The sequence below is a fragment of the Mesoplodon mirus genome (genome assembly GCF_964341445.2).
Source record: "Mesoplodon mirus genome assembly, chromosome: 11".
Taxonomy (NCBI): Eukaryota; Metazoa; Chordata; class Mammalia; order Artiodactyla; family Ziphiidae; genus Mesoplodon; species Mesoplodon mirus.
In genome coordinates, this window is record NC_138987.1 from 38,654,397 (window position 1) to 38,675,717 (window position 21,321).

At 43.5% G+C, this 21,321-nt stretch overlaps 1 protein-coding gene and 1 pseudogene across 3 annotated transcripts in view; both read left to right on the forward strand.

Annotated features, from left to right (window-relative positions):
• The first annotated feature begins 71 nt into the window (after nucleotides 1–71).
• The window catches only part of XRCC6 (X-ray repair cross complementing 6), a 30,476-nt gene continuing 9,226 nt past the window's right edge, over nucleotides 72–21,321 (forward strand). The window contains exons 1-10 of one of the 2 annotated variants that reach the window (XM_082636395.1): nucleotides 72–158; nucleotides 1,316–1,402; nucleotides 4,279–4,391; nucleotides 8,515–8,653; nucleotides 8,910–9,164; nucleotides 9,920–10,103; nucleotides 14,819–15,005; nucleotides 16,610–16,778; nucleotides 17,509–17,670; nucleotides 20,265–20,394. In XM_082636395.1, coding sequence (XP_082492521.1) covers nucleotides 1,324–1,402; nucleotides 4,279–4,391; nucleotides 8,515–8,653; nucleotides 8,910–9,164; nucleotides 9,920–10,103; nucleotides 14,819–15,005; nucleotides 16,610–16,778; nucleotides 17,509–17,670; nucleotides 20,265–20,394 — 1,418 coding nt within the window. In that variant the 5' untranslated portion in view covers nucleotides 72–158; nucleotides 1,316–1,323. The remainder of the gene's footprint in view (nucleotides 159–1,315; nucleotides 1,403–4,278; nucleotides 4,392–8,514; nucleotides 8,654–8,909; nucleotides 9,165–9,919; nucleotides 10,104–14,818; nucleotides 15,006–16,609; nucleotides 16,779–17,508; nucleotides 17,671–20,264; nucleotides 20,395–21,321) is intronic. The other variant, XM_082636396.1, reaches the window with a different exon arrangement.
• On the forward strand, nucleotides 530–1,030 carry LOC309812566 (small ribosomal subunit protein uS12-like; annotated as a pseudogene). The gene has a single exon. The product of its transcript is annotated as a small ribosomal subunit protein uS12-like (transcript).

Below are 21,321 nucleotides of genomic sequence, written 5' to 3' on the forward strand. Positions count from 1 at the left end.
TGTGGAAAGCGCCTTGCGGGAGTGGGCGCGTCAGCTGGACGCGAAAGGTGTGCGCTATGCGTGATGACGTAAGGGCGTTGATTGGGAGCGGGAGCCGGAGCCAGTGCGTGTGCGGCGCCCTGCCTTCTGCCCAAATTGATCTCTTCATTGCGCTCAAGGTAGGTAGGAAGGGGGCTGAGTTTTGTGTTTGTTGCTCTCTGCCAGGGCTGGCTTCATTTTGCTTTGGCCACTCAGCCTTGCGCGTCCCCGTAGCCTCATCGTGGGGCAGCGTCAGCCAGAAGTGTGCGGAGCCGAGGGGTGGAGACGGCCTCTGATCCCTGTTCCTTCCTCCGAGGGGAGGCGCACCCGGCCTTGGAGGCCCGCCTGCGTTTGGGACCCCACTGGGCATAGCTGGCTGAGGAGTTGGGGGAGATTTGGGGGCGGGATGAGGACAAGTGGGTCTGCTAAAGGGCGCAGTACACTGGACCGGGAATCTCTCAAGTCCAGATGATGCCGGAGCTCTTTCGCTCAGGCCCGCGGCGCAGGCAGGATGGGCAAGTGTCGCGGTCTTCGTACTGCCAGGAAGCTCTGTAGCCGCCGATGAGACCAGGAGTGGCATGATAAACAGTACAAAAAAGCCCATTTGGGTACAGCCCTGAAGGCCAACCCTTTTGGAGGTGATTCTCATGCCAAGGGAATTGTGCTTGAAAAAGTAGGGGCCAAACAGCCAAATTCTGCCATCAGGAAGTGTGTCAGGGTTCAGCTAATCAAGAATGGCAAAAAAAAAATCACAGCCTTTGTACCCAATGATGGTTGTTTGGATTTTATTGAGGAAAATAATGAAGTTCTGGTTTCTGGATTTGGTCGCAAAGGTCATGTTGTTGATGACATTTCTGGAGTCTGCTTTAAGGTTGTCAGAGTAGCCAGTTTCTCTCTTTTGGCCTTATACAAAGGCAAGAAGGAAAGACCAAGATCATAAGTTTTGATGATGAAAGCACGATAGTAATAAATTTTCATATGCCGGATGATGCCGGAGGCGGAACTGGCCCTCCAGGTCAGGCTGCCCCAGCACACCCGTCAGAGAGGTCATTACGGGCCACCAGCCCTGAATTGTCCTTAAGGGAAGCTAAGGTGAGGCTATTTCAGGAATGACCCCCATGTCCTTTTACCTTGCATCTCAATTACCAAGCTCTCCAGGCAGCAGGATCCAGCATCCACGTTCCTCAGGAGTAACATGTAGCTTTTAAGACAGAACTCAAAGAAGCCTAGGGGTCGATAACTTTTAGGTTTAAATTTGGTTGTTACTGATCTCCACTTTCTTTCATCTTGTGAGCAGTAACCAACATGTCAGGGTGGGAGTCTTACTACAAAAATCAGGGTGATGAGGAAGAAGAAGATCAAGAGGAGGGCCTTGAAGCAGGTGGTAAGTGACTTTCATTAACATGTACCCTTGTGTGTGTGGAAGAAAGACTTTCCCTACCTATCTCTGCTGGGTGATCTTTGCTGTCTTGTGGTCCATGCTTCTCTCCCCAGAGAATCTCCAGTACTTTTCTCCCTTTGAACTTCGCAGAGCTACCCTAGGCTCTTTTATTCAGGTCCTACTCTAGTCTATGGAACATTCCTAGCCTTAAACTTTTGCTGGGCACTGGTAGATTGATCTCCAATAAATGACCCTGAACATTGGTATCCTTCATAAGACCCTTCCTCACCCAGGAAAGTAGTTTTCCTCATTCTTGGGCCTCAGTGTAAAAATGCTTTCACCCTTCAATAACTGCAACAACCAAAGAGTATACATAAGCAACACAGTTACAAGAGTCATTCCCTCACCTAGCCTGCAGGTTTGGGAGTATATGTTCAGACAACACAGTAACACATAGGACAAAGGAAGAGAAATAAGGGGTGCCTGTACTCTACATACTGGTTAATTTAAGTCCTGGGTAGAAATTTTTAAAGTATTTTTATTTTTTAAAAGTGAGAAATATAGGAAATATAAAATATAAAACAGAATTCTGTAATCTATGTAATCTACCACCCTAACACAACCACTACTAGCATTTTGGCATTTTGCATATTTCCTTCATATATATCCTTCTTTATACTTCATAACTATATATAGTTTGTTTTTGTTTGTATCTGATTTTTTACATGGTTGTAATCATAGTGCATATATTTTTTTCCATTTTAATTTACATTTTCAAAATTTACATCTTCTTCAAAAAGAATTTTAAACATATATACATAGTTTTGTGTTCTGCCTTTTTTCCGTACTGTATTATAGATATATCTTTCCATGTAACTGCAAATATAGCCTCTATAAATCATTTTAAATATGCTATAATTTGTTAATTCTACCTTCTGTTGGACATTTTAGTTTTCAGTTTCTTACTTCAATAAACAACATTGTGGAAATTTTTGCATAGGGTTTTTCCATATTTTATTTTCTTAAGATAGATTCCTAAGAAGTAGAATTCACTGGCTCAAGGTAGAATTTTTGTTTAAGGCTCTTGACACGTATTGCTGTATTGCTTCAGAAAAGATGGGTAAATAAATTTATTGCATTAGGAAGCAGCATTGTCAAAAAGGGAGACAACCAGACACTATATGCCTTTTTATGAAAAACTCAACATCACCTATAATGTAATCATGCCAGAAAAAAAAAAAAACAACAAAAACCCAAATCCGATGAAGCCTCTCTAGGTCCTTAGTAGAAAAGACAGAGGACGATGTTAATCTACACCAAAAGAATGCAGTCAGCAAAATCCAGAAGGTGGAAAACTATATGACATAATATACAGGTTTTTCAGCAAATAAACTATGAGTCAAAAGACAGAGGGGGTATCTACAGATTATAAGAGGCTTTAAAAACTTTTTTGGGGAGCTTCCCTGGTGGTGCACTGGTTGAGAGTCTGCCTGCCGATGCAGGGGACACGGGTTTCGTGCCCCAGTCCGGGAAAATCCCACGTGCTGCGGAGCGGCTGGGCCCATGAGCCATGGCCGCTGAGCCTGCGCGTCCGGAGCCTGTGCTCCGCAACGGGAGAGGCCACAGCAGTGAGAGGCCCGCGTACCGCAAAAACAAAAAAAACAAAAAAAACACAACTTTTTCTTTTTTTTGAAGTCAAAACCAGTGTTTAGGAATGTTGGCTTGGATGATTATAAAGAAAAAAATGAAGTGATTACCAAAAGTCAGGATGGTGATTACTCTTGGGAGGAAGGCGCGTGTGAAAATTGGGAGGCGACCTGGAGAGGGCTTCAGGGGTGACTGGCAAGATTCAGTTGCCTGATGTGCATGGTGGTTTTAAGGATGTTCACTTTTTTTCTTTTTTTTTGGCTGCACTGCGCAGCTTGTGGCTTGCGGGATCTTAGTTCCTTGACCAGCGATTGAACCCGCGCCCTTGGCAGTGAAAGCGCGGAGTCCTAACCACTGGCCCACCAAGGAATTCCCTAAGGGTGTTCACCTTAGGGAATTCCTCAGATTATAATTTTGCTTAATGGGCTTTTCTCTATTTGTTTTATTTTATTTTAATTCTATTTCTTAGAAGTTTTGGGTTTTTTTTTTTTTTTGCTGTACGCGGGCCTCTCACTGTTGTGGCCTCTCCCGTTGCGGAGCACAGGCTCCGGACGCACAGGCTCAGCGGCCATGGCTCACGGGCCCAGCCGCTCCGCGGCATATGGGATCCTCCCAGACCGGGGCACGAACCCGTATCCCCTGCATCGGCAGGCGGACTCTCAACCACTGCGCCACCAGGGAGGCCCTGGGGGTTTTTTTTGATATGCTTATGATGGAGGATTTATTTAATTAAATTAATTAATTAATTAATTTGGTTGTCCCAGGTCTTAGTTGCGGCAGGCAGACTCTTTTTTTTTTTGGTTCGCGGGCCTCTCACCATTGTGGCCTCTCCCGTTGCGGAGCACAGGCTCCAGACGCGCAGGCTCAGCGGCCATGGCTCACGGGCCCAGCCGCTCCACGGCATGTAGGATCTTCCCGGACCGGGGCACGAACCTGTGTCCCCTGCATCGGCAGGCAGACTCTCAACCACTGCGCCACCAGGGAAGCCCTGGCAGGCAGACTCCTTAGTTGCGGTTCACCAGCTCCTTAGTTGTGGCATGTGAACTCTTGGTTGCGGCATGCATGTGGGATCTAGTTCCCTGACCAGAGGTCAAACCCTAGCCCCCTGCATTGGGAGTGCGAGTCTTAACCACTGCACCACCAGTGAAGTCCCTCTGTTTGTTTTATATGAATAATAAACATGATAAATATGAAACAAGGGCAAACATTTCCTTCTATTTTTTTCCCCATAGGAGATTATAAATATTCAGGAAGAGATAGTTTGATTTTTTTGATTGATGCTTCTGAGGCCATGTTTGAAACTCAGGATGAAGATGAGTTGACTCCTTTTGACATGAGCATCCAGGTAAGACTACCTTTCATTTAATTAAACAAACAACAGAAAGTATCAACACCACTTTTAAAAATATGGAGACTTCCCTGGTGGCACAGTGGTTAAGAATCCGCCTGCCAATGCAGGGGACATAGGTTCAATCCCTGGTCCAGGAAGATCCCACATGCCACGGAGCAACTAGGCCCATGTGCCACAGCTACTGAGCCTGTGCTTTAGAGCCCCCAAGCCACAGCTACTGAGCCTGCGTGCCACAACTACTGAAGCCCGTGTGCCTAGAGCCTGTACTCCACAACAAGAGAAGCTACTGCAATGAGAAGCCCGCGCACTGCAACGAAGAGTAGCCCCCGCCTGCCGCAATTAGAGAAAGCTCACACACAGCAACAAAGACCCAACGCAGCCAAAAATAAATAAATAAATAAACTTAAAAAAAAAAAAAAGAGTAGCAGTGTTGGAGAACAGGCCCATTTTATTTTGGGTTTGAACTTCCGACACTGGGACTACATTGCTCCCACCTTCTGTGTTAGCCCTGGTAGCAGAAGTGGGCTCCTCTTCCTATAGAGATGTCAGTGTAAAAGAAGGAAGGAAGTTCCAGCTATTATGGTGTGGAAATGAGTCCTTTTGTAGTTGAGTATTACCTGTGGTTGAAAAAGATTATTACAACAAAAAGACAAACAACCCAATTTAAAAATGGTCACAAAACTTGAATATACATTTCTCTAAAGATGTACAAATGGCCAAAAGCACATGAAAAGATGCTCAATATTTTTAGGTATTAGAGAAATACAAATCAAAACCACAATGAGGTATCGTACCCACCCACTAGGACTGCTGTAATTTACAAAAAAAAAAGAAAAAGGGACAATAAGAAGTGTTGACAAGGATGCAGAAATTGGAACTCTTATACATTGTCGGTGGGAATGTGAAATGGATCAGCTGTTGTGGAAAACAGTTTGGCAGTTCCTCAAAGAGTTAAACGTAGACGACTTATATGACCCAGCAGTTCCCCTCCTAGGTGTTTACCCAATTAAATAAAAAACAGCTACTCAGATCTTGATTCTGCCACTTATAAACTGTATGATATCGGAAGAGTTGCTGAAGCTCTTGATATCTTTTCTCATCTGTAAAATTGAGATAATAATAGTGCCTACTTTGGGCTTCCCTTGTGGCACAGTGGTTAAGAATCCACCTGCCAATGCAGGGGACACAGTTTCGAGCCCTGGTCCGGGAAGATCCCACATGCCGCGGAGCAACTAAGCCCGTGCGCCACAACTACTGAGCCTGCACTCTAGAGCCCGTGAGCCACAACTACTGACGCCCGCGCACCTAGAGCCCATGCTGCGCAACAAGAGAAGCCACCACAGTGAGAAGCCTGTGCACCGCAACGAAAGCCCGTGTGCAGCAATGAAGACCCAGTGCAGCCAAAAATAAATAAATGAATAAATAAATTTATTAAAAATAAAAAATAAAATAATAGTACCTACTTTGTCAAATTATGAGGATTAAATATTTTTATTTTTTAAATTGAGGTATAATTCACATAACAAAATTAACTATTTTAAAGTATACAGTTTTAGGGTATTTAGTCATTCATGTCATGCAATAATCACCACCCCTATCTCATTCTAAAACTTTTTAAGTGGATATACAAAATGTTTATATATACAGTAGAATATTAGTCATAAAAAGGAATGAAGTAGTGATACATGCTACAAGGTGCATGAACCTTGAAAACATTACATTAAGTGAAAGAAGCCAGGCAAAAGGTCACATGCTGTATGATTACATTTATATGAAGTATAGAATAGATAATCCATAGAGAATGCAGGTTGGTGGTTACCAGGGGCTGCAGGGGAGGGAGCAACTGCTTAATTGGTATGGGGTTTGCTTTTGGGATGATAAAAATGTTTGGGAACTAGATAGAAGTGGTGGTTGCACAACATTGTGAATGTACTAAATTGAACACTGGATTGTTCACTTAAATGATTAATTTTGTTATGTGAATTTTACCTCAATTAAAAAGATTACTATTTCTTCATAGAGAAGAAGTTTTAAGGATTTGTTGTACATCTCATTTCTCATATTTTTGGAGTTTGGAACCAAACAGAAGCTTCTCATGTCCTAATTTGTACACAAACAGTTCTTGCAATTGACAAGTCAGAATATCTTGCATCTAAAAAAAGAATTAATAAAAACAATTCTTAACTTTAAAGCAGTGGTTTGCAAACTTTAACCTACATCAGAATCACCTGCAGGGCTGTTGACACAGATTGCAGGGCCTTACCCTGCAATCAGAATTTCTGATTCTATAGGTCTAGAGGAGGGACCAAGAATTTGCATTTCCAACAGAGCTCCCAGGTGACGCTGATGTTGTTTGAAGATCACTCTTTGAGGAGCACTGCTTTAACCTTTTTTGGATCATGGACGTCTTTTTTTTTTTTTTTTTGCGGTACGCGGGCCTCTCACTGTTGTGGCCTCTCCCGTTGCGGAGCACAGGCTCAGCGGCCATGGCTCACGGGCCCAGCCGCTCTGCGGCATGTGGGATCTTCCCGGACCGGGGCACGAACCCGTGTCCCCTGCATTGGCAGGCGGACTCTCAACCACTGCACCACCAGGGAAGCCCCATGGACCTCTTTGAAGATGTGATGAAGGCTATGTACCCTCTCCCCAAAAAGATACAGTTCTACATGTAATTTGAAAGGGTTCATGAAATGCTAACGCCTAGAGAACCCAGAAGCAACTGTAGTATTATGTAGTGAATAAGTGAAACATTCACTGATGAACGTAATGTGTTTGATAAGGAGCAATGAAAATACATTTTCTAAAATTCTATTTTAGTTTGTGTGTGTGTGTGGGGGGGGGTGTTCAATCGTAGAACCTAAAGAAGCCCTCACTGGGACTTCCCTGGCAGTCCAGTGGTTAAGACTTCCACTGCAGGGGGCACAGGTTTGATCCCTGGTCAGGGAACTAGATCCTGCATGCTACAACTAAGATCTTGCATGCCTCAACTAAAGATCCCTCCCGGCGTAGCCAAATAAATAAATAAATATGAAAAATAAATACATAAATAAATAGAAAGAAATGATTGCTTGCCATGAAGATAACTGTCAATGACTAGACATACCATAAGTTCTACATTTAAGGAGAGAATTGCTATGGAGGAAGGCCAGGTAGAGTCTCAAGCAGGATATGGAGGGGGGTCACCATGGTTGGTTTATTCCTCAGCTTTGCAGAATCAGAAACTTAATTTTGTCAGTACCCCCAGAATTATAGGCCACCAGGACTGACCACTTATGAGACACTGATTTACTGGATATGGCTTTAGTTTATATTTCCTGGAATACTGATGTGTTTAATTGTGTAATTAGGCAAATTTTATTTCAAAAGTTGCTTTTAGTAGGTATAGATTTATTTTCCATTATTTATTAATGTCACACATACTAACATTCACTTAAACCTTTTATATATGTAATTATTTTATATATGTAAATTTTGTTTCTTGGTATCAAGCTACTTGAGGAAAAGAGACTTCCCTGGTGGTCCAGTGGTTAAGACTTCACCTTCCAACGCAGGGGGTGCAAGTTTGATCCCTGGTCAGAGAGCTAAGATCTCACATGCTTTGGGGCCAAAAAACCAAAACATAAACAGAAGTAATATTGTAAAAAATTCAATAAAGACTTTAAAAATGGTCCACATTAAAGAAAAAAAAAAAAGCTACTTGAGGAATGATCAAATGGCCTGTTCAAACTCAGCCAATTAAGTAAGTGACATCATTGGGACTGAAATCCAGGTTTTCCTATTCTAGTGCTGGGCTTTTATTTATTTTTATTTCCCTATAGCAGAGTTTCCTTCCTGAGTATATTCATGTTTTGAATTCTCTGATTTCTTATTGTAGGGACTGCTTATATGTCTGTTGTATACTTAACCACACTTTGCTTTGTGTTATACATAATATAAATGACCATCACCCTCACTGGATTATGAGTTTCCTGAAGGTAGGGGTCACGCCTTACTCTAATGCCATGACAAATTCAGCAAATATATATTGAGTGCCCTACTATGTGTCAGGCACCTGTGGAGCTTAAGTTTAGTGGTATGTAGTTAAATATTAATAGAAACTTTATGTTTGTTTTTTCAGTGTATCCGGAGTGTATACACCAGTAAGATCATAAGCAGTGATCGAGATCTCTTGGCAGTGGTGTTCTATGGTACCAAGAAGGACAAAAATTCAGTGAATTTCAAAAATATTTACGTCTTGCAGGAATTGGATAATCCAGGTCAGTAGTATTCTAAGATCAGCTTTTCCCTTACGTGAGAAGGTCACTAATGTGCACAAAGAGGGATGTAGAGAAGGAAGCGGATAACATCTTGACCGGGAGTATGCTTTCCTGCACAAGGGGGTCCTTACTGGGGTGTAGACTTTTGTTATGTGGGTTAAACAGCTCTGGGTGAGAAAGAGCTTCTGTTAGTCTTATAAAACACTGACGCTGTTCCGACTTTTCTGCCCATTTGACTCCCTGTCTCTCTGATCAGGTGCTAAACGAGTGCTAGAGCTTGACCACTTTAAGGGGCAGGAGGGGAAGAAACATTTCCAAGACCTAATTGGCCATGGATCTGACTACTCCCTAAGTGAAGTGCTGTGGGTCTGTGCCAACCTCTTTAGCGATGTCCAGTTCAAGATGAGCCATAAGAGGATCATGCTTTTCACCAATGAAGATGACCCCCACGGCAACGACAGTGCCAAAGCCAGCAGGGCCAGGACCAAAGCTGGGGATCTCCGTGACACAGGTCGGCATTCCCCCGTTCTTTTGTTTTATTTCTTTGGCCGCATTGTGTGGCTTGTGGGATCTTAGTTCCCCGACCAGGGATTGGACCCGTGCCCCCTGCAATGGAATCGAGGAGTCTTAACCACTGGACCTCCAGGGAAGTACCCACCCTGTTCTTTTAACTTGGCACTTAATTTTTTTTTTTTTTTTGCGGTACGCGGGCCTCTCACTGCTGTGGCCTCTCCCGTTGCGGAGCACAGGCTCCGGACGCGCAGGCTCAGCGGCCATGGCTCACGGGCGCAGCCGCTCCGCGGCATGTGGGATCCTCCCAGACTGGGGCACGAACCCGTGTCCCCTGCATCGGCAGGCGGACTCTCAACCACTTGCGCCACGAGGGAAGCCCTAATTTTTTTTGCTTCTTTATAGCTGATGTCAAATAGTTGCTTTTCACCCTTCAGAGTAAAATGAAACAAAGTGAAGCTGGGGGAGACCCCTATGTCATATTCCCAGTGAAAATGACCAGGCCATTAGTTGTCTGAAGGGCTCTACCTGAGGGCTTTTCTTGACTTTAACGCCACCACAAATGGTGGTTATTTGAATAAGTTGTCTGAAGTCATTAGAGCAGCTGATCCCCTTAACCACTTTCTCTAAGTCCTGAAAATGTTTATAATCAATCTAGTTCTTTGGGAGCTTTTAACAGCATATTTAAGCTTAACTGAAAAAAATTCTCCCTTGCTGGAAATTGTTTCCCCTCACTTTTGTCTATCCTCGCTCCAGGTATCTTCCTTGACTTGTTGCACCTAAGGAAACGTGGGGGCTTTGACATATCCTTGTTCTACAGAGATATTATCAGCATAGCAGAGGATGAGGACATAGGGGTTCACTTTGAGGAGTCAAGCAAGCTCAGAGACCTGTTGAGGAAGGTTCGCGCCAAGGAGACCAGGAAGCGCGTGCTCTACAGGTAGGCACTAAGCCTGGGTCAGCTGTCCACGAGGCCCCTAACTGATCATAAGCAGTGCATGGCTTTGACCTCCCTGGCTCCTTAACTCTGGGCTGTACCACTGCCTCACTGTTCCTCTAAAAAACTTGCTTTAGGGCTTCCCTGGTGGAGCAGTGGTTGAGAGTCCGCCTGCCAATGCAGGGGACACGGGTTCGTGCCCCGGTCTGGGAGGATCCCACGTGCTGCGGAGCAGCTGGGCCCGTGAGCCATGGCCGCTGAGCCTGCGCGTCCGGAGCCTCTGCTCCGCAACGGGAGAGGCCACAACAGTGAGAGGCCCGCATACCGCAAAAAACAAACAAACAAACAAAACTTGCTTTATTTCAGGATAGCACAAGCTATTTGCTTCTATTTCTCTAGAAAGAGCTGGTATGCTATTTCTCCAAAATAAAACAGCTCTCCACTCCTTTGGGGTAAACAGTTGCGGCTAACGGTATCCTCAGTTGCACTCACTAGGACATTGTCTGTTTTCTTCTCTGTAAATTGGGGATAACGACAGTACCTGGTATAGAGCAAAAACTCAATAAATTTTAGTTATTATCATTGCTGTTAAAATTGTTATTCTAATTTCTTATAAACTTGAGACCAGTAAGAACCAGGTGGTTGGATTATCTTCCTTTAGAGACCTTTGACGTTAGAATCCAAAGGCCGCCTCAGTGTTTCTTCCTAAAGAGCATCAGACTTTCATTTTAGACTAGTTTCCTCAGTATAGAGGAATAAGACCATTGGTAGTTTTTGAGATGTTTTCAAGAGATTACTGACAATTCTACTAGAAAACCCATGAAATTAAATATTTTAAGGAAACCATGAAGCAGCTCATTGCTACAGTTATAGTTTTGTCATTGTTCTCCTTTTCCTCCCAGGAACTATTTCTCTTTCCTCAAACAATCACCCTGTCACCTTTTCTCCTTCCTGAAATAGTGGAATATTGTTACTACTACAATTTGGAAATCTACACACATTGGTGGGAGTGGCAGGGGGCATAAAATGGCGGTTAAAAGTAGGTTCTAGGGCTTCCCTGGTGGTGCAGTGGTTGAGAGTCCGCCTGCCGATGCAGGGGACGCGGGTTCATGCCCCGGTCCGGGAAGATCCCACATGCCACAGAGCAGCTGGGCCCGTGAGCCATGGCCGCTGAGCCTGCGCGTCCGGAGCCTGTGCTCCGCAACGGGAGAGGCCATAGCAGTGAGAGGCCCGCGTACCGCAAAAAAAAAAAAAAAAAAAAAGTAGGTTCTAGAGTCAGATTGGCTCGGATTCTAGTCCTCTGCTGCGTGACCTGGGGTAAATCATGTAACTTCTCTGAGCCTCAGTAAAATGGAAGCAAAAATGGTCCCTCTTTATAGGGCTGCTGTGATGATTAAATGGAATAACGTAGTAATTATAAACATTAGCTATTCTTACTATTTTGTGAAAGAGTCATTATAGGATACTTGGTAGTAATAATAATAAATTGGAGCTGTTTGAGAATTAATTGCCTAAGGCTTAGAAAATTATTACACTTATTCTTGCTATAATAAAATAATAGAATTATTTTATTGCATAATTATTGTGTGCCAGGCACTGTCCTAAGTTCTTTTTTTCTTTTTTTATTTGAATTTTATTTATTTTTTATACTGCAGGTTCTTATTAGTTATCCATTTTATACATATTAGTGTATATATGTCAATCCCAATCTCCCAATTCATCACACCACCACTCCCACCCCTGCCACTTTCCCCCCTTGGTGTCTATACGTTTGTTCTCTACATCTGTATCTCTCTTTCTTTCTTTCTTTCTTTTTTAATAAATTTATTTATTTATTTTTGGCTGCGTTGGGTCTTTCTTGCTGTGCACGGGGCGTTGCAGTTCATGGGCTTCTCATTGAGGTGGCTTCTCTTGTTGCAGAGCATGGACTCTAGGGTGGGCAGGCTTCAGTAGTTGCAGCACGTGAGCCCAGTAGTTGTGGCTTGTGGGCTCTAGAGCACAGGCCCAGTAGCTGTGGTGCACGGGCTTAGTTGCTCCACAGCATGTGGTATCATCCCGGACCAGGGCTCGAACCCGTGTCCCCTGCACCAGCAGGCGGATTCTTAACCACTGCGCCACCAGGGAAGCCCTGTGTCTCTATTTCTGCCCTGCAAACCGGTTCATCTGTATGTCCTAAGTTCTTTGTTAACATAATTACCTCATTTAATCTATAAAAATAGTGCTTCAGTTGGGTTGAAACCTACCCATTAGTAACATTTATTAACCTTAAATCATTTCAGATGAAGTTTAACATAAGCAGCTTATTTTGTGCTGTGGGCTTTCACATTTTCCTTTCCTTGGTATGACATAAACCACATGATGTTATACTATAACTCTGTCTTAACTTAGAGTTATGACATTTTGAAGGTCGAAAGGTACCTTAGTTTATAAATGTGAACATTTAATATGGGGTGGGGGCACTAACCAATTTGCTCTTTTGGTTCAGAAATAGAACCAAGGTCACTTGAAGCCTGAGGCCAGAGTAGACCACATTGACCAGTGCTTTTTCCCAGGATACTAAAATTTAGAGGGCACAACAATTTTTAAAAACTACTTTTGCAGATTGTGCAGTTTTTAAATTGGTTACATTTATTGTCAGCTCTCCTTCAGCAGCCTTTAAACAACTGTGTTTAACACCTAGTAAGCCGGAATAATTTAAAGTAGGAAGCCATCAAATGGGTGGTGTTATTACTAATGCCCATCTGTTACTAACACTCATCTCTGGGGCACATCATACATTACCAAATTGTACCTACCAGGTGCTTACTCCAGGAACCTAAAATTTCTAGTCAGGGCTCTGTCCCAAACCAATGTTCTTTCTACTGTGTGAACCAATATACCTTTGAACTAGCTATAACTTGTTTAAACATGTTCTCTTCTTTAAAGTAAATACTGCTAAACATTCTACAACAGTGAAGATTGGGTTATTAATTTAAGACTTTTCTTCTTTTGGGATAAAGGTTTTAAAGCTATAAATTTCCCTCTGAGCACTGATTTAGCTGCATCCTATACCTTTTGATATGTTGTGTTTTTACTTTCATTCAGTTCAAAATCATTTTAAATTTCCCTTGTGATTTCTCCTTTGACCTCCTGGGTTATTTAGAATTGTATTGTTTACTTTCCAAATATTTGAGGTTTTCCCAGATTTCGCTTTGTTGTGGATCTCTAACTTAGTTCCATTTTGGGTAAAGAACATATTTTGTATGATAGCAATCCTTTTTTTTTTTTTTTGGTTGCACTGCACAGCATGTGAGATCTTAGTTCCCTGACCAGGGATTGACCTGTGTCCCCTGCAGTGGAAGCGCAGAGTCCTAACCACTGGACCACCAGGGAATTTCCAATTTCAAAATTTTTAGATGTATTTAGACTTGTCTTGTGTCTCAGTATATGGTCTATCCTAGAGAATGTTATGTGTGTGCATGAAGAGAATGTGTAGCACAGGTTATTTTTCTGTTCTGCCTTTTTTCCCCACAGTATTGTATTGTAAATTTTTTTTTTTTTTTTTTTTTGCTGTATATGGGCCTCTCACTGTTGTGGCCTCTCCCATTGCGGAGCACAGGCTCCGGACGCGCAGGCTCAGCGGCCATGGCTCACGGGCCCAGCCGCTCTGCGGCACGTGGGATCCTCCCAGACCGGGGCACGAACTCGTGTCCCCTTCATCAGCAGGCGGACTCTCAACCACTGTGCCACCAGGGAAGCCCTGTAAATATTTTTGCATGTTGTCTTTATTATAGAACACATTTTCAAGAGGTCCTATTGCTGCTTAAGATGTTGATATAAATACTCTGGAGCAAAATGTTATAGTGGAAAAATACCTGAGCTTTGAATCAGACATACGTGAATTTGAATACCAGTTTTCATTAGTTGTATGTCTTTGGGCAAGTTAGATAACATCCCTGAGCCTCAGTGTTTTCATCTGTAAAAATGACAACAACAAGGTTATTGGGTAGCAAGTAACAGAAACTGACTCTTGACTAATTTCAGAATATTAAAACAAAATCCTGAATAGGATGGGTAGTATAGGAACCAGGGTGGTGCCAGGAATCTAGAAAATAAGAATTATTGACAGTGTCTTTGGGGTACCACTGTCAGCAAGCATCCTCTCCAACTGTGTCCTTTCTTGGTCACTGTTTAAGACCCAGATTCTCAGGAGAATAGGTCTGATGGCTTGAGCCTGGGCCAGATGTGCCCATCTCTTGGTCAGGGTAAAGCATAGCACCTGGATGAACATTTTCCCAAACTGCAGTGGGGGAAGGGTGGTTCCCTAAGAAAAATTGGGGTTTCATTGTTAAAATAAGAAGGAAGGTATACTAGACAAGCAGAAGCAGCAGATAATATAGTACTTATAGGATTATTATGATGATTAAATGAGAGTAACTGTAAAGTGATTTGATAAATTGCTAGGCTCAATTTAAAAAATCATTATTTTTATTATGGTACATTCTTTATCATTATTTTAAGGAGTTAACAATACATTCTGAGACTAATTTTTTGCAATATAGACCCTGAGATGTATTACAGCAAACTCCATTGTATTATTAAAAAGCTTTATATTTGTATTCGAAAAGCTTAAGTTATTGGAGAGAATAAAACAAATCAGGGCCTGGGTGCCATGAATGAATTTTAGATAGGAAAATATACTCTTTCTGTCCAAATTAAAAAATTTTTCTCTCCTTCAGGTTGAAGCTTAAGCTCAACAAAGATGTAGCGCTCACTGTTGGCATTTATAATATGGTCCAGAAGGCTCTCAAACCTTCTCCAGTGAGGCTTTATCGGGAAACAAATGAACCAGTGAAAACCAAGACCCGGACATTTAATGTAAATACAGGCAGTTTGCTTTTGCCTAGCGACACCAAGAGGTCCCAGGTAGGTCTCTGCCTTCTTACTGAATTTTGTCCTGTTGAAGAGTTAACAGGGAGGGGGAGACATGATCAGCCTAACTAGTTAAATAACTTTCATGTGCGCATCTTTCTAGCCAAGCTGTTGTCATTACCCTTTGGAATGTGGCATCTAGATCAGTAATAACTTGGGAACTAGAAAGTTAGAGCCAGTATTTGGAAGAGGTGTCAGTGAAAACTTCAGCCCTCGATCAGACAGCACATGCTACTCTGAGTCTTAACAGTCTAATTCCAGTACAGTGGCAGAAATTGTTTTATAGTTAACTAGGGAGATGAGCTAGGGAAAGAAAGTGTGTTAGGTGTGAAGTGCCCTCGTTTTAGGGAGAGATTTTTTTTTTTTCTTGCCAAACTAACCAGTTTTTCCTGTGCCTTGAAATGATACCCTCATGCCTTTCTTAATCTGAAAGACAGACTAAGGATGCAGAACATTCTCTCTCCTCATCCTCTCACCTTTGTTCAATCTATAGAAGGATTTTTTTAAAATTGAAGTACAGTTGATTTACAAAGTTCTGTTAATTTCTGCTGTACAGCAAGGTGATTCTGTTATACATATATATACATTTTAAAATATTCTTTTCCATATGGTTTATCTCAGGATATTGAATGTAGTTCCCTATAGAAGGATTTGATATCTGAAATTAAAATCAAGTGAGTCATCCTTCCTTTTTAGTTATGCAAAACGTGGGAGAGCGATTTTGCCTAAGTTCAGGACCTAGAAGGATCAACTAAGTGACTAAAATTAAATATTATTTTGATTCAACCCTTGAGATGTCTTTTGGAGCACAAATTTCAGGCCAGAGTGTCTTGCCCTACTTTTCAGGAGGAGAAGACGACAAGAAATTTCTCCTTCCATTTTGGAAGTAGCTAGTTTTCCATGTTGGTTTATTCATAGGCAGTAGCTCTTCCGGTTACTAAGTTTCTTTCTTGATTAACTGTGCCTACAAAAAGTCTTAAGGGCTCTGTTTTTGTTTATAAAACCCAAATTTGACCTTTACTAAGTTCTGTTACTAATCACATATTTAGGATCAAAATGCAAATGTTAAAGTTTGGAAGTAGTATGTGTGTATGTGTGTGTGTGTGTGAGCCTCCTACACTGAGACCTAGCACAATACCTGACGTAGGTCCTCTCAATAAGTAGGTAAGGTTTGAGCATCCTTTGTGTGTCAGGGATGATGCTGAGGGTTTAGTACACATTAAATGAGGGAAGGAACAAATGCCTGAAGAGCATGGCCTTTAGCACCAGACAGATGTGGTACAGTTCAAAGCCCAATTCAGTTGTATACTCTGGAGCAAGTTACTAACTATAGAGCTTCAGTTCACTCATCTGTAAAACAGAGTTTTTAACATTTACTGCCTAGGATTGTTACAGATGATAAACTGGGTGGCAAAAGTAAAGTGCCTGGCTGGCACTCAGTACACGTCAATTGCTGTTGATAGCAGGAAGATGCCTCTGATGAGCTCTCTTCCTGCTCCTTAGAAGAAAGCTGATCTTAACTTGCTAGTGTCATATGGCAACCATTTCGCATCTCTGTGTAGCCTCGCTATGTGGCCCTTGTTGTTCCCCTTCTATAGACCTATGCGAGTCGTCAGATTGTATTAGAGAAAGAGGAAACAGAAGAGCTTAAACGGTTTGATGAACCAGGTTTGATTCTCATCGGTTTCAAGCCCTTGATAATGCTGAAGAAGCACCATTACCTGAGGCCCTCCCTGTTCGTGTACCCCGAGGAGTCCCTGATAAATGGTAAGGGGCATAAACCAAGGATAAACGAATAAGCAACGCAGAAGGCAATTTACTGAGCAGCATTCCTAAATGGCTGCTGCTGGAAACTATATAGGATGTGTTACTGGGTATTTTGAAAGTGTTTCATGCTCAAATAAATTTTGGAAACGTAGGACTAAACAAGGTTAAAGAGATTTCTTTAGGAACTATAATATACTGATAGCATTGTGAATATCCAGGAGGGGATATAAAATTAGCATATTTAAAACTTAGTTGCTATGAAATTCTTTCTTTGAGGCATCAGATAAAGAGTTCGGGAAAAACAAAAAAATAAACCTGGCTCCTTCCCTAGTGTTGCAATTAAAGATGATATGAACTTGGCCATTGGGTTTATTTGTGCTGTCCAGACCTATGTTCCTCTGTGCTATAGCTAATGAACCTCCCGGATCTGACCTGACTGGTTTTCATCCGCAACTAGGGCTTATGTCATTAGCCTAATGATAGTAAAAGTGAACTGACAGTAATAATTCACACCCCTAAATGGAGTATTTGAGGTGACCTTTCCTTTCTCTTCCTTTCTGTGCCTCTGCTACCCTCACTTTACCCTCACCTCTGGGTCCATCACCCCTGACCTATCAAAGTATCATAAACGCTTTTAAGAAAATGGAAGAGAAACTGTAGGTTTATAACATGGGCTAAGAAAGGAGGAGACATCTTTAGGATACAGACCCCCGGGATGTTTGTTTTCCAGGGAGCTCAACCCTGTTCAGTGCTCTACTCACCAAGTGTCTGGAGAAGGAGGTCATGGCAGTGTGCAGATACACACCCCGCCAGAATATGCCCCCTTGTTTTGTGGCCTTGATGCCACAGGAAGAGGAGCTGGATGACCAGAAAATTCAGGTGACTCCCCCAGGTATGTGAAGGAGATAATTTCAGTGCTTCTGAACCTTGCTTAGCCTTGGATTCATTCCTGGGATACCAACTCAGACCTGCTGAACCCGAGTCTCCAGGAGTCGGGCCTGGGAAATGTGTGTTTATAAGATTGCACAGGTGAATTTGATGAACAGCCAGGTAAGGCTGTCAAATATGGTTGTGCAGTGCACAGCGTGTACAACTGTACAAGGCAGCTCTGCAGCCAGGGTTGAGAATTGACTTCATAGGGACTGTTTGAAGGTTACTGGCATAAGTTCATGGGGTCTCACTGCTGACACGTTCTTTACTAAAAACCATTGTTTGGTACCCTTGTAATATTTAATGGTTGGTTTATCTCTTGTGGACACCAAAGCAGTGAGGTATCATGGAATGATTGTGGGGTTTTTTTTGTTTTGTTTTGTTTTTTGCAGTATATGGGCCTCTCACTGTTGTGGCCTCTCCCGTTGCGGAGCACAGGCTCTGGACGCGCAGGCTCAACAGCCATGGCTCACGGGCCTAGCTGCTCCGCAGCATGTGGGATCTTCCCAGACCAGGGCATGAACCCATGTCCCCTGCATTGGCAGGTGGACTCTCAACCACTGCGCCACCAGGGAAGCCCTTTTTTTTTTTTTAATATTTATTTATTTATTTGGTTGCACTGAGTCTTAGTTGCAGCAGGCGGGCTCCTTTGTTGTGGCTCTAGGGCTCCTTAGTTGTGGCTCCAGGGCTTCTTAGTTGTGGCTTCAGGGCGCCTTAGTTGCGCCTCACCTGCTCCTTAGTTGCGGCATGCGAACTCTTAGTTGCAGCATGCATGTGGGATCTAGTTCCCTGACCAGAGATGGAACCCAGACCCCCTGCATTGGGAGTGCGGAGTCCTATCCACTGCAACGCCAGGGAAGTCCCATGACCGTGGGTTTTGAAGTCACACTTGACTTTGTCTTATACTTATGTGTCTGAAAGCTCACTTTCTTTTGTTTTAGACCCTTCTCTGCCACCTGTTAGCTGGCCACATTGGGCAAATAATTTAGCCTTCCTGTTTATGTTCCTTATCTTCAAAGATGAGAATTCTGGAACACCTTTCTCTCAAGGTCACTTCACATTTGAAATAAGTTAATAAACGTATAAGTGCCTAGCACAAAGCAGCCAACAGATGACTACCATCAGCCAACTAGTAGTAGAAGGATGACTACTAGTCATCCTTCTTTTTAGAAAATATTTATTTATTTATGGCTGTGTTGGGTCTTTGTTGCTGCGCATGGGCTTTCTCTAGTTGCGGTGAGCGGGGGCTACTCTTCGTTGCGGTACATGGGCTTCTCACTGCGGTGGCTTCTCTTGTTGCAGAGCACGGGCTCTAGGCACGCGTGCTTCAGTAGTTGTGGCGCACGAGCTCTAGAGTGCAGGCTCAGTAGTTGTGGCGCACGGGCTTAGTTGCTCCGCGGCATGTGGGATCTTCCCGGACCAGGGCTCGAACCCATGTCCCCTGCATTGGCAGGTTGATTCTTAACCACTGCGCCACCAGGGAGTCCCATCCTTCCTCTTTAGCCATGCTAATAAAAATTATAAAGTAAGTCTTTGAATGTGTTATATTTCCAATCCTGGTCATCTGAATGCTCAGGAACACCTTTTATGTCAGTTCGACGCTTTGTCTCTCAGCTCTGTGCTGATGAAGCAGAGGCTCTCCAAGCCCCATTTCTCCTTTGCCAGTGGGCTCTCGGGGAGGCTCTGTCAATAGTGGGCGCTAGAGGGAGACATTAGGGCCGTGGAGAGCTAAGAGACTTCCTCTTGCTCAGTGCTGTTGGCATTGCCAGCAAGGGCTCTTCACCTGGCAGCAACAGTGGGTTCCAGTCTGTAGATTTTTCAGTCTTTCTAGAACCCGTCAGCAACTGGACAGGGTCAGGCTGGTAACTGTTACCTCTTCTCTTCTAGCACATGGTGGGGACTGGGGAGCAAAGGGGAGAGGTTGAAGCTCGGAGGAGGGGCCGACAGAGTTGGATGTAGCCCTCCAGGGAGGGGCACTGTCTACCTGGTTCTGGGTGTATGGAAAAAGCTGGCGGCTGGAAGCTGGCTGGGGCGACACTGGCAGGAACAGGAAGTACCTGAGAAGGAGCACTCCTTTCAGGTCCCCCTCTGGAGATTCCAAAGGGAGTCTGCTAGGCAGATGCTAATGGGAATCAGCTGGTAAAGGAGAAATGGGATTTGCAGGGTCCCAGCTCCAGCAGCACAGCACGCAGAAGGGTGAATTGGAGCTGAGAAAAAAAACGACAGCTCAGGAGACTTCCCTGGTGGCGCAGCGGTTAAGAATCTGCCTGCCGATGAAGGGGACACTGGTTCAAGCCCTGGTCCGGGAACTATAGATCCCACCTGCCGCGGAGCAACTGAGCCTGCGTGCCGCAACTACTGATCCCGTGCGCCACAATGAGAGGGAAGCCTGCCGCGCTGCAACAGAGATCCCGCTTGCCTCAACTAAGACCCAACGCAGCCAAAAATGAAATAAATTAAGTTTTTTAAAAAAGGAAGTAAAACGATAGCTCGGTGACTGAAACCTTTCGTTGAGTCAAATCTCCGAAAACATGTCTTTCTTTCTTTCTTCTTCAGGCTTCCAGCTCATCCTCTTGCCCTATGCTGATGACAAACGGAAGGTGCCCTTTACTGAAAAAGTCATGGCAAACCCAGAGCAGGTAGACAAGATGAAGGCTATTGTTCAGAAGCTCCGCTTCAAGTACAGGTGAGTGATGGGTCATTCACAGGCTTTCTTCTGGAACTGCCTCCTGAGTTGAAGGTTGTACTGGAGATGTGAGTTAAGCATAAACCGAGAGAATGTGATTTTATTCTTTTTCATTTACTGATAGATAATTAGTCTTTAGAAGCTATAGGGAGAGTGGAAGTTCTTTTATTGAAGGCTCTGGAATTGTGCTAAGGGTTTACAGCTGGTTGACCTGCTGTGTTGTGCTTAGAAAGCCAGGTTAGTTAGTTGAACAAGCTCTGCAAAGCAGCAGTAAGGAGAAGATTCTTGGTTGGCCTTCTCCTTGATTGTTTGTTGTCACACGGTGAGTAAAAGCAAGTAAATCCAGTGTAAATTGTCATGGGGTTGAAAAAATGATTATATAATGCACATAGACCATCTCCCAGAACCTGTATAAGGTGACACCAAACATAATTTTTTTCACATTTCGTCTTTTGTCTCTGCGCTACTTCCCTAACTCTTTCTACCTGTGGGCAAAGTGACCTTCTTTCTCCAAAGGAAACCTCCTGGTGTAGTCCTTTGTTGGGCAAATGGAAGCATTGTTAAGGTTCTACCATGTGCCGTGCACTGTTCTAGATACCACTCCAACAGTATCTCATTTATTCTTCATGAGAACCCTGAAAGTTTTGGTGCCCATTTTACAGGTGAAGAAACTGAGGCTTAGAGGAGTGAGGCAGCTTGCCCAGACTCACCCAGCTAGAAGGAACTGGAGCCAGGATTCAAGTCTAGGACTGTATGCCTCTAGATTCTTTCTGTTTTTACTTTCATGTTCTACCGAGTGTGGGAAGAAAGAATACTCAGGTTCGTTGTCTCCCCACCTCCCACCATCCCTCTGTTATGTTTTCTCTGTACTTACCTCCTCTGGCCCTGCCTCCTCTGTTTCTGTCTCTGTCCACAGCTTCCAGTGAC